The 16,439-nt window shown below is 33.9% G+C and overlaps 3 protein-coding genes across 3 annotated transcripts in view; 1 reads left to right on the top strand and 2 right to left on the bottom strand.

Annotated features, from left to right (window-relative positions):
• Window positions 1-1,918: 1,918 nt before the first annotated feature.
• LOC120432081 (uncharacterized) lies at window positions 1,919-2,546 on the bottom strand. Its single transcript, XM_039597215.2, has 2 exons — window positions 2,382-2,546; window positions 1,919-2,324 (listed from the first exon to the last, which is right to left on the bottom strand). Exons 1-2 carry the CDS (start codon window positions 2,521-2,523, stop codon window positions 2,005-2,007), a joined length of 462 nt encoding a protein of 153 aa, XP_039453149.1. The 5' UTR covers window positions 2,524-2,546; the 3' UTR covers window positions 1,919-2,004.
• Window positions 2,547-6,099: 3,553 nt separating this feature from the next.
• LOC120432080 (uncharacterized) lies at window positions 6,100-6,922 on the bottom strand. The gene is made up of 3 exons (XM_039597214.2): window positions 6,785-6,922; window positions 6,597-6,726; window positions 6,100-6,538 (listed from the first exon to the last, which is right to left on the bottom strand). The coding sequence occupies exons 1-3, from the start codon at window positions 6,833-6,835 to the stop codon at window positions 6,168-6,170; spliced, it is 552 nt and encodes a 183-aa protein (XP_039453148.1). The 5' UTR covers window positions 6,836-6,922; the 3' UTR covers window positions 6,100-6,167.
• A 7,814-nt stretch (window positions 6,923-14,736) lies between these two features.
• Window positions 14,737-16,439, top strand: part of LOC120427764 (sialin) — a 13,845-nt gene continuing 12,142 nt past the window's right edge. The window contains exon 1 of the mRNA XM_052707045.1: window positions 14,737-14,755. Within this exon, the coding sequence (XP_052563005.1) occupies window positions 14,737-14,755 (19 nt within the window). The remainder of the gene's footprint in view (window positions 14,756-16,439) is intronic.

Raw genomic sequence — 16,439 nt, 5'->3', positions numbered from 1 at the left:
TACGACCCCTTTCAGTTTTGAGCATGTGAAAAAGAGGTGTTTTTCAATAATTTGCCGCTTGAAACGGTGATGAGATAGAAATTTGTTGTCAAAGGGACTTTTATGTAAAATTAGACGCCCGATTTGATGGCGTACTCAGAATTCCGAAAAAAAAACGTATTTTTCATCGAAAAAAACACTAAAAAAGTTTTTAAAACTCTGCCATTTTCCGTTACTCGACTGTAAATTTTTTTGGAACATTTCATTTTAAGGGAAATTTAATGTACTTTTCGAATCTACTTTGACCCAGAAGGGTCATTTTTTCATTTAGAACAAAAATTTTCATTATAAAATTTCGTGTTTTTTCTTACTTTGCAGGGTTATTTTTAAGAGTATAACAATGTTCAACAAAGTTGTAGAGCAGACAATAACAAAAAAAAATGATACGTAAACATAAGGGGTTTGCTTGTAACCATCACGAGTTATCGCGATTCTACGAAAAAAAGGTTTGGAAAAGGCATGATCAACGACGACCAACTTTTTCAAAACTTTTTTTCGTAAAATCGCGATAACTCGTGATGTTTATAAGCAAACCCCTTATGTTTATATATCAAATTTTTTTAATTGTCTACTCTAAAACTTTGTAGAATATTGTTACACTCTAAAAAATTACCCTGCAAAGTTAGAAAAAACACGAAATTTTAAAATGAAAAATTTTGTTCGAAATGAAAAAATGACCCTTCTGGATCAATGTAGATTCGAAAAGAACATTAAATTTCCCATAAAATGACATGTTCCAAAAAAATTTACAGTTGAGTAACGGAAAATGGCAGAGTTTTTAAAACTTTTTTTGTGTTTTTTTTTTTTCGATGAAAAATACGTTTTTTCGGAATTTTGAGTACGCCATCAAATCGGGCGTCTAATTTTACATAAAAGTCCCTTTGATACCAAATTTCTATCTCATCACCGCAACGGCTGCAAATTTTCGAAAAACACCTCTTTTTTCGCATGTTCAAAAATTGAAGAGGTCGTACTGCCCCTCCGTCACGAGATATCAAAAAACGGACCTCGAATTCGTGATCAGGGACAAAAGTTACCCCTTAGGACAAAGTTTCACGCAAATTGAAAAGGGGTCGGAGCAACTGCTGTGTAGGTTGGCGGAGAATTACCCATATATGATTCTATTTCCATCAACTTTGACGATTTACACTTGCTTAGTTCCCATCATGCTTTTTTTAACTCTAAAGTATAATACATTGTTTATAATCAACATAATTACTAACTAGGAAGTCATAAAAGGATCCTCCCATATGAACCCTCAGATTATAAAATGTAGTCTGAAACGAATTCGGTGCAATAGGAAACGCTCGTGGGTTACCAAACAAATTGTTTCATTTCCACGATGTCGATATCGAAAATTATTAATAACCTTCCCAGAAATAGTGACAAGTTTGCTTATTAGCAAAATGACAACAAAGTTTCAAAGCTGTTTACATTTTCCGTGATTCATATTCTTAATCAAACAAATCAGAGCGCATTCGTAAAATAGCAACAAAACGTTTAATTATATCCTCTAGGAAACCGCAAAAAAACTCCAAAGCATGTATAAAACGGGTTAAATTCCTATAAATAGACTTCACTGACACTTGTTGATCATACAATGAATGTATATTTTTGTTGTGCTATCACTTGCCATGCATGTACGATTATTTCTCCCCACCTTCATTAATTTCAAGAAAAACACTTTCATTCATGGTTAGTTTTTCTCTCCTCTCCCCTAGATCTTTTTCCACAACATCTACCGTACGGCCACAACGACGGATTGAACAGCAAACGGCGTGAAAGTTTATCACACTCGCCCACGCAACTTTCACGGCCTCATCTGAATATAGATCCTCATCGTCATGGTTATCATTTGAGGGAAGAGCTCTCTTAAAATGTGTACACTATTGTTTTTTTTTTTTTTTTTTAATTTATTTAATTCCCAACACCAAATCTATCGTCAAAGATTTCTCAAACATCAAATCAATGCCTCATTCTGGCTTTCTCGGAAGCTTTTTTGGACTCCTCGTAAGCTCCCTTGGTCATCTTCATTGCCACCTTCTTTCCCTCCAGGACGTGCTTCATCTCCTGCATGATCTGGACCAACGCACTCGACACAAGCTCTAGCCAGTACACCTCGTTGTCCTGAACCAGACAAGCACGGGCCTTCATCTTCCTCGGATCCTGGTCCGTACTTCCCTGTATCTCCAGCTGTTGGTAGTCGGTTTGATTCATCTTGGTGACTTTGACGCTGGCGTTCACCGATCGTTTTTGACGGTGGATTTCCGCCTTGTCAGTGGTTTCTTTAGGAAGAGTACACGAATTATTGAAAACGTTGAACAATTACGAAACGAACTAACCCTTAATTAAGTCTCGAACTCTTGACCCATTGTTTGAAAGCGATACCAGATTGGATAACTTCATGAAATCCAGCTGATTTGCAATTGTAACTGCAAACAGGAATGATCCCAAAAACAACGTAACGCAGAAAAGCTTGGACATTGTGGTCTTCTGATGCTCTGACACTTGCGGAAATAAACTGATGAGTATTCCACAGAGTGCAGCTGATTTTTATAGTTGGTTGATTTGGAATAATTGTTCAGAAACTCAACTTTGATTACGACAACCCCGCAATCAAAACTAATCGGATTGGATAGGGATGTTTGCAATGCATTGGTTAAAGTGTACGATTGGTTTTCGTTTTTGTCTGAAAGGAAGGAATTAAGCAGGATAAAATGTGTACACTATTTGATGCAAAACAAAACATTTAATTTTGATTAAAACACGAAACAACAATAGAACTATAAATTATTTTAATTTATGTGTCTAAAAATAAGTATTAAATAGTCAAATCAGTCATTCCTTGCAAGTTTCAATTCCTTTTATTATACCGTCTTTTTAAGTTTAATATTAGATTACTTTTATAAATCCTAAGAGCGAAACATTATGCTATTATTGTGCTGAAGGGAAGGCAAAATGGACTGTCCGTTGTGAAAGATACTTAATTCTTGCTTGGCAGATTTATGAATGTTCTTAAAATATATATTTTCAAGCCGATTATCATCATATGAGAATTTATTTGTTTATTATTAAAACTTGTATTTTCAAAATTCAAACTTCAATTTGAAAATGTCTTACAAAATTTGAGATATTTCAAAAACTTCAAATTCACCTTATTTTGGGAAACTTTATTTTATATGATTTAATACTACAATGAATAAACCCTCTACTGCCCAAATTTTTTTTTTCGAAAATTTTTATTTTTCCCGTGTTCAGGAGGTCATTTTGAGCAACTTTTGTTCTACGAAAAACTTTACTTCTCTTGTTTTATGTTTTTCTTGTTTTATTTTTAGTATTTTAATTTGCATTTATCTTGTTTAGTTTATGTTTGTTTTTGGTAGTATTTGGCCTACTCTTCCACCTCCTATCACTACATTTTGCCTATCTAATTTTTTCATGTTTTACAGTAACTTTTTAAATTTTTTGCATGTTTTTCACATTTTCTGCTATAAAATGGAACCATTATCATTTAAATTGTAAATAAATGCGTAGAGGTATAGTCTGGGGCACTAGAAAAATTACTGCATACGTCTTTTTACTTAAAATATAGGAAATGTTAGTAAAAAACACAGCCAAAGTTGACCCCTAAAAAAATTACATTTTTTAAAACATTGGCAAAGTCACATAAAACAAGTCAAACTTCCAACCCTAAAATTTTCCAAAATTTTAAAAGTTCTTCTTTTCAATGCTTTTTGAAGATCAAAAATTGGTTGAAAAATGGATTTTTGGCGATTTTTTAAATCGAAGCCCGTCTAGAGGCTGGGTTGGGTTGTAGAGGAAATGTTTATTGAAGAAGAGTATTTTCGTTTATTAATCGAAACAAAATATTTCTCGTCGCATGCGAAATATTCAACCAATTAAGAATTCAAAATAAAAAATTGGAAAAGAGTCCTAAAGATGATATGAAAACATTTGGCGTTGAGCAACAATTTTAACAGTTATTTCAACATTATCTTTTGATTGCTCTGCCGCTTCAAAAAAACTCAAATAAAAAAAAAAACAGGAATTAAACATATTGATTGAAAAACTTCTTGAAAAAAATCAGAGTGATTATCAATTCAACCCAAACTATGGAAAGATTTGAAAAAAATGTTTTACTTGAGTATTGTTGTTTTAAATCAAAAGTTAAACAAAACTACAGCCATCCCTCATATTCGGAACAGTTTACAGATCGGTCAATGTTAAAAAAATCATACCAAAACGATAATTGAACTTAATGATTCGCTTCTACCTTCATTTATAAGCTTTTCTTGCGATCTTTCGAATGCTGTATCGAACAACTCCAAATTTTAACTTTTATATCAAGTTTTTGAAGAAAAATTTTGACCCTTGAAATCCACAAATTCGGAACACTTTTTTCTTACGGATGTAAACAAACTTTGGATCTCTCCAGGAGTACATATCTATAACAAAAAAAGACTTCACACACTGGAACCAATGAAGCTTAAGCTTAGTAATGTTTTATCCATGGTCTAATAACTTTTTTGTGAAAATATCAGTTAAGTTCAGGTGTTCGAAAATTGTGGGAGGCACAATGACATCCCACAATCATTGAACAGGCAATTTGGAGGCAGTGTTTTGCTGCTCAGGATAAAAAAGTCTTGAAATGAAATTTTTTGTTCAAAAATTACTACTTTTACTAGTGAAATTGCAAGAAAATGTCCAGAAAAGCTGCATTTGGCATGCTATTGACAAATTATCACAAAAGTGTTCCGAATTTGTAGGTGTTCCGAATATGTGGGATGACTGTACATAAAATTAAAAAGAAATTTAAAAGAATTTAATGAATGAAAATGCATTTAAATATGTGTTGATATACAGAAAAAAATGTGGATTTACTCGACACGGAAAAAATGAATCGAATGTAAACTCAGTTGATGTAAACTTGAGATTTACGTAAACGGTTGAACCAAACGTAAAATCGTGTTTTTACGTATAATTTGTAGAAAATTTACATCAAATTGCATTTAAATTTAAATGTTTAATGACGTGCAAAAATTTTACATCATAAATGATGTAACATTCGGAAATATTTTTTTGTGTGTACAATTTGTCATAAAATGTCGATGGTATTAAGAAGAAATTTAATTTAACAAACTGTTTTTGTTCTTTTTTTTTTCTTCCGTGAATTAAGGGAAATGATTTGATTTGTGATCAGGGTTGTAAAAATAACAAACATTCTGTTCCCAGCGACTACAATTATCATACCCGAAATTTACTGCCCTTCTTTCCGGCATGAAATTCTCAGCAAATAGAATTGCCGATCTCTATTTCGTGTTTACCCAAACCCGTGTGACATTCTCTTTTTCTTTCTCATTCTCATTCACAACTATGTATCTCACCTCAATAGAGCGTAGCCACAAAAGCCGCCACAAAACAAAATTTGACAACGCAGTTTAACGGGACAAAATGCGTGGTCGATTCCCAATCTCCTTCTCGAGTTCTTTCATTGCGGTTTTCTGAGAAAACGCAAGAATCTTGGACGAGTGTTTGTGAACGAAGGAGTGATAGAAAGAGGGCTCATGATGGCTATCACGAGATAAAATAAGAGAACTCACAAGCTATAGTGAAGGTCGCTGTACCTTCTGATATTTTGGTGCAGGAATTATCAAATGATAGTTTATTTTATCACTCATTTACAACACTGTTTGTGATTAAGCTATCAATTAAAAATTCCAAAACATGGTTCCATTTTTCCAAAAAGCATCCTTTAGCCATCATTGTTAGTCAGATTGATGGCGAGCCCGGAAGAGAAGAAAAATAATCACGGTGAGGTTTTCCACAAGACAGCACAATTTGTGGCACTAGCTTGTTTAGCAAACTCCCACTCCAGAGTATATTCAAATGATTTATGATTTTCCTATCCACAGTTCATCATCAACCAAAGTCAAAGAGTTGTGACGAGCGACGCTGACAAGTTTGTCACCCTGCTCGTCAGCATTGACAACTTTTCGTGGAATTTACACAACTTTCGGGGTGGTGATAATTAGAAAATTAACGACAGGGAGCAGACGGGTCCTAGTTTCTACGGAGCAAATTTATTCACTTTGTCAACCAATGTCATCAACTGTTGACGCGACGCGTTTTCAGTGTCTCAACTTGGACTTTTCGTACGCCTGTTTGGACTGCTCGTAGGCTTCCTTGGTCATCTGAACGCCAATCTTCTTGCCCTCCAGGACGCGCTTCATCTCCTGCATGACCTGGATCAGCGCACTCGTAACAAGCTCGAGCCAGTACACTTCATTATCCTGAATCAGACAGGCAGCTTCCTGCAGCTTCTCGTGATCCTGATCCGAGCTTTTCTTGATCTCCAGCTTCTGGTAGTTGGTTTGGTTGAACTTGGTCACGGTGACGCTGGAGTGGACGGCGCGCTTCGAACGACGACCACCTCCACCACCACCTCCGCCAAACTTGTTGGCCAAGCTGTTTAAGGTGTTTCTAGCCTTTTCCTTGATTTCTGGGAACAATTATTCGTATTATGTTTAATTCTAAGAAAACGACTAAGAAGTCCTCACCTTCATACAAGTCACGAGCACTGGCACCATTCTTAGCCTTCTGAGCAATCTCGGCCACTCCCAAAAACACGTTCTTCATCTCTTCCACGAATGCCTCCCGGACTGCATTGGGCGCCGCAGACGCGGAGTTCTAATGAAATTTGTCCATGAGTCACAAAAATTTAAACTTCTAGATTTTTTTAGCTTACCGCCAACATGAGCGAACCCAAAACCACCAAAACTAGGGAAAACTTGGTCATTTTTCTTTCCAAGTCAAAGCTGTGCTGCTAAAATTGAATTCAACAAACTGTTGAACTGTGATCTGCCAGCTTATTTCGAGCGAGTTTTATAGTGCTTTTGGTATCATCAGATAAATTCTATCGAGAGCGCTTGGTGAATATTAGTGGGTGCTCAAACCTGACAATCAAATGTAGACGATGTAAATAGTGTTTAGCAAAAATGGATCAGATCAACTGGAGGGGAAAATAAACAAACATTGTGGCACGTGCGAGCTTTATGTGGATTTTGATTGATTTTGGAGATTATTTTTGGAAAACTCGATTTAAGGAAATAGACTATTAGATGATCATTTAAAGAAAGGATTGATAAGAAAACATATAGTTTAAAAACATTAGAGATTTCAGAATCTGATCTTAACATCGCCCTATACCAAAATAATTCTTAAAATAATTAAAAAAAACTAAAACTAGATTTTTTTTTCGCAAGATTGTGAGAGAAATTCTTCAGAAATCAGCAAATTTCATTATATGACAGAGCAATTCCAGCCCAAAACATGAATTTTTCAGGTACTTTTTTCTCGACCCTCTCCGATTTCAATGAAACTTTGTAGACATATTATCCTACGCTTATATAAGCCATTTTTGTGTATATGGAGCCAGTTCCACTCGATAATGACATTTGAGAAGGGCGTAAGTGTTTTAAATATTTTTGTAATTCGGAATTTAAATATTTCTGTATCTCGAAGCCGTTGCATCGTATCAAAAAGTGGTCAAAGACAAACTTGTAGGAAATTTGACGGGCTTTCCGAAAAAAATACACTGAAAGAAAAAAACATTCCACTTTTATGAGATTTTTTGATTTTTATGTTTGAAAGTCAAATTTGAGGGGGAGCCCACGATTTTTTTCGTTCAAAATTTTTGTGAGGATAGCCTAAGATGTTACAAAAAGACTCACGAAAAATGCAAGATGGAGCAACTCACCTAAAAAAATACAACAATTATTTTTTGAAACTGTTTTTTTTTGAAACTTTTCTAAGCGTCAAAATTTTCAAAAACCGAATACGGGAATCGATTCTCCAGACAATTTTACATAAAAGTCTTCATATTGACTACTGTCCTAAGTCCAATCCTTGTGAAGTTACAGCGGTTTTAAAAATAAAAATGTTGAAAAAATAGGTGTTTTGAAGGTTTTTTGAAATTTATATATGACAGACTTGATTTTTCAGTCTCGAAAATATTTTTACCGGAAAGCTCGTCCAATTTCCCATAAGTTTGTCTTTGACCACATTTCAATTGGATGTATGGGCATACAGATATAAGCTAATTACATTGCTCATAACTGAAAACATAATATTTTGTCAGTGTAGTACACAGCAAAAAATCCGATGGTAAAATCGCATGCAAAAGCATGCACATCACCTTTGTGAGAAAAAGCATGTAATATTGTATGAGAAAACGTGTACACAAAAAGCATGTACCGAAGAAAAAAAATCAGGTCTGCTCACCCCAAAAATAACATCAATCCGGCGAGAGTCGTATTCAGATTACCAAGTCCGCGCCCCAACCCACTCGACTATCTCGCCGCTATGAAAGTGGTCAGATCAATGCCAATGTAACAGTAGGTTTTCCGTACGTCGTATACTGTGTTAACTGCATATGATGTATGGGGAACCTACAGCTACATCGGTGAAGATCCTAATATATTCATAGCGGCGAAATAGCCCGGACTTAGTAATCTGAATATGACTCTCGCCGGATTGATGTTATTTTTGGGGTGAGCAGACCTAATTTTTTTCTTCAGTACATGCTTTTTGTGTACACGTTTTCTCATACAATGTTACATGCTTTTTCTCACAAAGGTGATGTGCATGCTTTTGCATGCGATTTTACCATCGGATTTTTTGCTGTGTACTACACTGACAAAATATTATGTTTTCAGTTATGAGCAATGTAATTAGCTTATATCTGTATGCCCATACATCCAATTGAAATGTGGTCAAAGACAAACTTATGGGAAATTGGACGAGCTTTCCGGTAAAAATATTTTCGAGACTGAAAAATCAAGTCTGTCATATAGAAATTGCAAAAAAACATCAAAAAACCTAATTTTTCAACATTTTTATTTTTTAAACCGCTGTAACTTCACAAGGATTGGACTTAGGACAGTAGTCAATATGGAGACTTTTATGTAAAATTGTCTGGAGAATCGATTCCCGTATTCGGTTTTTGAAAATTTTGACGTTTAGAGTACTTTTCAAAAAAAACAGTTTCAGTAAATGATTTTTGTATTTTTTAAGGTGAGTTGCTCCATCCTGAATTTTCGTGAGTCTTTTTGTAACAACTTAGGCAATTTTCACAAAAATTTTGAACGAAAAAAAATCGTGGGCTCACCCTCAAATTTGACTTTTAAACTTAAAATTCAAAAAATCTCATAAAAGTGGAGTGTTTTTTTCTTTCAGTGTATTTTTTTCGGAAAGCCCGTCAAATTTCCTACAAGTTTGTCTTTGACCACTTTTTGATACGATGCAACGGCTTCGAGATACAGAAACATTTAAATTCCGAATTACAAAAATATTTAAAACACTTACGCCCTTCTCAAATGTCATTATCGAGTGGAACTGGCTCCATATATACAAAAATGGCTTATATAAGCGTAGGATAACATGTCTACAAAGTTTCATTGAAATCGGAGAGGGTCGGGTACAACCGATTCCCTATTTGGCATGGAATTGCTCGACAAAAGAATATAAGCTCTATACAATTTTAGCAGCTATTCATTCAAAAATTGTTTAATAATATTCGAACATCTGTCTTTTGGAAAATTATTTTCTGATCAATTTAATGTAGGTGATATTTAGGATTATTCGGAACAAAAAAAAATACACTCTCAAAAAATTCACATTATTTTAATTACCTTTTTATCACAAAAGTTGGATTCCTATAATCCAGGGCTGTGGAGTCGGAGTCGTCAAAACTCGAATAGTTGGAGTCGGAGTCGGAGTCGGAGCCGGAGTCGACAATTTCTGATAAACCCGGAGTCGGAGCTGGAGTCGGAGTTATATTAAATTCAATAAAATTTATGAACATTTTTATTGTTCAGTTTTTTTTTATATAATGCAAATTAATTTACAAAACTTTTAAGTGCCTATTTTTTTAAACTTCGTATTGATTTTTTTCAGTTAATTTATATGTTGTTTCATGAAATTTATCAGATGCCATTATGTTTTTATAACATTTTCAATTTGATTGGATAGCAATGACTTTGTTATTTCAAAAATTGAATATTACGCCCATTTAAAATGTTAGTCTTGATTTAAAAAAATTCAAAATATTTTTTTCGAAAAGATCGGAAAATTTCACGAATTTTTCATGTATTAACATTGAAAATCGGACCATTAGTTGCTGAGATATCGACATTAGAAAATGGTGAGTTGTTTTGGTGAGACTTAGAAAACTTCAATTTTCGTGTTTCTTTTCCTTTAAGCCGCTGTATCTCAGCAACCAGAGGTCCAATCTCCAATGTCTCTTAGACAATTTTATAGCAAATTTTATGAACTTTTCAAAAAAATATTTCTAGAAATGGTCACTCATGGTCACTATTTTTAAAAATTGAAAAACTGCAAATATTTCGCTAAAATCAAACTTTCGGTGGATATATCTTGAAAACGGAGCTCTTTATCAAAAAATCTGTAAAGTAGTTTTCGAATGCAAATTCAATTTTGCATTAAAAAATATCGTCAAATTTGTTTTAGCATGAAATTCCGATTTTTGCCTTCCTCACTTTACTGAGGAAAGGCTATAAAAGCACTCGAAAAACGAACTTCTTAATTTGACCTCCTAGACCCACCTTCACGTATACATATCGACTCAGAATCAAATTCTGAGCAAATGTCTGTGCGTGTGTGTGTGTGTGTGTGTGTGTGTGTGTGTGTGTGTAGGGATGTGGGTCTGTGCACCAAAAAATATGCACTCGATTATCTTGAGACTGGCTAAACCGATTTGGACCGTTTTGGTCTCATTCGATCCGTCTTGGAGTCCCATAAGTCCCTATTGAAAATTATGAAGTTTAGTTAAGTACTTCAAAAGTTATGCTAAAAAAACTATTTTGACTAAAGTCAGGAAGATTGTAAAAAGGGTGTTTTTTGTAAAAACCCCGTCATGCTAGGATAACATGTCTACAAAGTTTCATTGAAATCGGAGAGGGTCGGGTACAACCGATTCCCTATTTGGCATGGAATTGCTCGACAAAAGAATATAAGCTCTATACAATTTTAGCAGCTATTCATTCAAAAATTGTTTAATAATATTCGAACATCTGTCTTTTGGAAAATTATTTTCTGATCAATTTAATGTAGGTGATATTTAGGATTATTCGGAACAAAAAAAAATACACTCTCAAAAAATTCACATTATTTTAATTACCTTTTTATCACAAAAGTTGGATTCCTATAATCCAGGGCTGTGGAGTCGGAGTCGTCAAAACTCGAATAGTTGGAGTCGGAGTCGGAGTCGGAGCCGGAGTCGACAATTTCTGATAAACCCGGAGTCGGAGCTGGAGTCGGAGTTATATTAAATTCAATAAAATTTATGAACATTTTTATTGTTCAGTTTTTTTTTATATAATGCAAATTAATTTACAAAACTTTTAAGTGCCTATTTTTTTAAACTTCGTATTGATTTTTTTCAGTTAATTTATATGTTGTTTCATGAAATTTATCAGATGCCATTATGTTTTTATAACATTTTCAATTTGATTGGATAGCAATGACTTTGTTATTTCAAAAATTGAATATTACGCCCATTTAAAATGTTAGTCTTGATTTAAAAAAATTCAAAATATTTTTTTCGAAAAGATCGGAAAATTTCACGAATTTTTCATGTATTAACATTGAAAATCGGACCATTAGTTGCTGAGATATCGACATTAGAAAATGGTGAGTTGTTTTGGTGAGACTTAGAAAACTTCAATTTTCGTGTTTCTTTTCCTTTAAGCCGCTGTATCTCAGCAACCAGAGGTCCAATCTCCAATGTCTCTTAGACAATTTTATAGCAAATTTTATGAACTTTTCAAAAAAATATTTCTAGAAATGGTCACTCATGGTCACTATTTTTAAAAATTGAAAAACTGCAAATATTTCGCTAAAATCAAACTTTCGGTGGATATATCTTGAAAACGGAGCTCTTTATCAAAAAATCTGTAAAGTAGTTTTCGAATGCAAATTCAATTTTGCATTAAAAAATATCGTCAAATTTGTTTTAGCATGAAATTCCGATTTTTGCCTTCCTCACTTTACTGAGGAAAGGCTATAAAAGCACTCGAAAAACGAACTTCTTAATTTGACCTCCTAGACCCACCTTCACGTATACATATCGACTCAGAATCAAATTCTGAGCAAATGTCTGTGCGTGTGTGTGTGTGTGTGTGTGTGTGTGTGTGTGTGTGTGTAGGGATGTGGGTCTGTGCACCAAAAAATATGCACTCGATTATCTTGAGACTGGCTAAACCGATTTGGACCGTTTTGGTCTCATTCGATCCGTCTTGGAGTCCCATAAGTCCCTATTGAAAATTATGAAGTTTAGTTAAGTACTTCAAAAGTTATGCTAAAAAAACTATTTTGACTAAAGTCAGGAAGATTGTAAAAAGGGTGTTTTTTGTAAAAACCCCGTCATGCTATACATTTTTAAGAAAGGTATTTGAAAGACCTTTCTAACGCGTCCAAGACATTGAAGATCTGACAACCCTATCAAAAGTTATAAGCACTTAAGTGTTATTTATGCACTTTTTGGAGGCCGGATCTCAGATATTTTGATGAAAACGTTGTCCGGATCTCTCATGCAACCTGTCGTTGGATAGGTCATCAAAAGACCTGTCCAATGCGTCCAAGACATTGAAGATCTGACAACCCTATCAAAAGTTATAAGCACTTAAGTGTTATTTATGCACTTTTTTGAGGCCGGATCTCAGATATTTTGATGAAAACGTTGTCCGGATCTCTCATGCGAATTGTCGTTGGATAGGTCATCAAAAGACCTGTCCAATGCATCCAAGACATTGAAGAACTGACAACCCTATCAAAAGTTATAAGCACTTAAGTGTTATTTATGCACTTTTTGGAGGCCGGATCTCAGATATTTTGATGAAAACGTTGACGGATCTCTCATGCAACCTGTCGTTGGAAAGGTCATCAAAAGACCTGTCCAATGCGTCCAAGACATTGAAGATCTGACAACCCTATCAAAAGTTATAAGCACTTAAGTGTTATTTATGCACTTTTTGGAGGCCGGATCTCAGATATTTTGATGAAAACGTTGTCCGGATCTCTCATGCGAATTGTCGTTGGATAGGTCATCAAAAGACCTGTCCAATGCGTCCAAGAAATTGAAGATCTGACAACCCTATCAAAAGTTATAAGCACTTAAGTGTTATTTATGCACTTTTTGGAGGCCGGATCTCAGATATTTTGATGAAAACGTTGTCCGGATCTCTCATGCGACCTGTCGTTGGACAGGTAATCAAAATACCTTTTCAACGGGCACGAATTAGATTGGAGATCTGACTACCCAATCATAAGTTGTAAGCACCTAAGTGCCCTGCAATATGAAGCTCTGACTACCCAATCTAGTGGTATGAATAATGAGTCAAATTGATAAAACACTGAAAAACACCGCCCTTTTGTGTCTTTTTTGGACAGCACCCTTTAAATGTGAGGAAGGCACCAACCACCCTAGGGTGGATTAAGTAACGTTTTTTTTTCCAAAAATCATTATTTTTCAAAAATTCATAACTCGGCGGCAGATTTTTTGACCATGTTTCTCTATGGCTCAAAAGTTGCGGATTTTTGTCCCCTAAAACATATCAAAAAATCTCGAAAATAAAAAAATACGTATTTTGGGAAATTGAGTTTTTGGGAAAAAAAAGTTGATAACAAAATCTGCAAATTTTTTTTCCGTGTACCTATTTTTTTCTCAATAGTCCTCAACAATACCTACAACTTTGCCGAAGACACCAAATTGATCAGAAAATTCACTCAAAAGTTACAGCTGTTTGAATATTTACATACCATTTTTGTATGGACAGCAGCCAAAATTGTATGGAGACTTGTATGGGTGAACCTATGATGCAAAATAGCATATTTGGTCATAGGGAAGGCCCCCACAAAGTTTAAGCCAAATCAAAAAATACAAATAAAATCCATTTCCGGTTTTGGTAGAGAATTGCTCTCATTTTATATATAAATAAAAAAAATCAAAGGGTCGTGTTGTAAATATTTGAAACTGACAGAAAATATCAAAAATAAGTTGCAACTAATTTTGAAATCATCATAGAATATTTTTAATATATCGATTTCCTTAATGTTTACTTTTTCTCTACAAAAACCTGAAAGTGTGGATCCATAAAAATATCGTTGAACAAATCTAACAAATGTTTCTTTTTAAATGTCATAAATCGGGGTAACATTGATAAAACTTGATTTTTTCCAAATATTATTCAACCGGTAAGGATTTTACCATGATTTATATGTTTAAACTATGTACTGGGACGAATCAAAATATGTCCATGTATGTAATTTCAAATAAATTCAATAGAGCTTTGCAATACAGTTACGTAAACTGTTTATTTCAATACCAGGGTGACTTTGATGTTAGTTACTTTGCTTCTTAAAAATTTCATCCTAAATGTAAGCAAAATGATTTTATATATCATATAAAATCAATTATGAAGGCTAGGTCTCTTTGATTTTTTTTAAATAACAATTACATATTTGTTTAACTAGTTTATAAACTTTCAACATTACTTTTATAATGTAAATTTCAGAGTTATTAAATAAAAAATCCCATTATTCTAAGAGCAGAAACCAATTTTACTTCTTGAGGTACTCTGATTTTGCAAAATCATTTTGTAAAAAAACTTCAACTTATCAATGTCACCCCGGTTTACAGGTATACGCGCAAGTGTGAGCTGAACATGTGAGTGATGTTATTATTACTTTTCATTTCATTTAATTTATTTCGTTTTGTTATGCATTACTTGTGTTAAGTTATTTTAAGCTGAGATGTGGACTACCATTGAACAGCATTAATTCAAAGTTGGGAACAGAGTTTGAGGGTGCTAAAAGTATCGACTACTGAAGGAAAGTTACAAAATAACCTTCATAATAGCTAATAGGTGGGGGATAGTTATAACTCTATAGAGGAATGGAGATTTTATTTAAACCTTTTTTAAGATATTCTTAATATTGAGTTAGTGCTGCAGTCGGAGTCAAAGTCAACAATTTGTTAAAAGCTGGAGTCGGAGTTGGAGTCGGAGTTGGAGTCGGAGTCGGCTAGAGTTGGCAGGCCGGAGTCGGAGTCGTATGAACCTGAAAGCCGGAGCCGGAGTCGGAGTCGGAGTCGGCTTAACTCAGAAAGCCGGAGTTGGAGTCGTCTAAAACATGACCCGACTCCGCAGCCCTGCTATAATCAATATATTTAGATTTACTTTTTTATATGGTCCCCAAACCGAGCCTTATTTTTTTTGAAAATTAATTATTTTTTGGAAAAAGAAACAAGTTTTATGCTGAAGATCGGATTTGCGATCAATAATATCTTTACACATTATTTTTTTTAAATGCATTATTTTCAAATTATAGCCATTTTTCAATTTTGAAAAAAAAACATCAAAAACAACATACAACTAGAAAAATGAACTTTTAAATTTGACCTCCTGGATCCACCTTTGTTTACGCTTATCGACTCAGAATCAAAATCTAAGCAAATGTCTGTACGTGTGATAAAAAATATGCACTTGAGTTTCTCGGCTTTGGCTGAACGAATTTTGTCCGGATGTGGTCCGGATCGGGTCCCACGGCTTAGTATTGAAAATTGTAAAGATTCATTTAATTATTTAAAAGTTATGATGAAAAAAACTATTAGGAAAACACCAAGAAGGGTGATTTTCAACCTAACCTCAGCCGTGTAGAGGGTTGCCAATACAGTAAAAAATTGTGTTGTAAATTTACCTCAATTTAGACTGAAAAAATTACATTGCATCAGAAAAGTGGTAAAATTATACATTTTCAGAGGTAAAATAACACAATTTTTTGACATAAAAGATGTAACCATTCCCAGCTGTAATATTACCATGATTTGTTTTACTGTGTACCTGTATTTTCTAGACAAAAAGTCTGCAGTTTTCTTCAAATCGCAAAATGTCTATTTCAGACGGAATTACTATATAAACGAGAGAAAAGCACCAACCACAATTTTTTTTAAAACAACTTGGAAATTCGTCTAAGAAACAGTAAAGATTGGTATTTTCGCTCTTGATATACAACCCTTCAAGTATAAATAAACAATATAATTGATATTTTTCAAGTTTTTCCCTGAAATTAATGATCCAATTTTTTATGTCAATAAGTAAACACTTCGTGAAATTTTCTGATCTTTTCGAAAAAATATTTTGATAATTTTAAAATCAAATCAGCCTTTTGGAAAGTTAGTATTGAGTTTACATTTTCACCAGATACCACATTTTTGCAGATAAATCATGATGTTTGAAAGTGTAAAATTAAATTTTCTTTCACTTTTTTTATTGATTACATTAATTACACAAATAAATCAATTGGTAATTGGTCAAACACATTAA

Source organism: Culex pipiens, chromosome 2, assembly GCF_016801865.2.
Source record: "Culex pipiens pallens isolate TS chromosome 2, TS_CPP_V2, whole genome shotgun sequence".
Taxonomy (NCBI): Eukaryota; Metazoa; Arthropoda; class Insecta; order Diptera; family Culicidae; genus Culex; species Culex pipiens.
The sequence above is the reverse complement of the archived record's forward strand: the minus strand, read 5'-3'. Positions and strand labels throughout refer to the sequence as shown.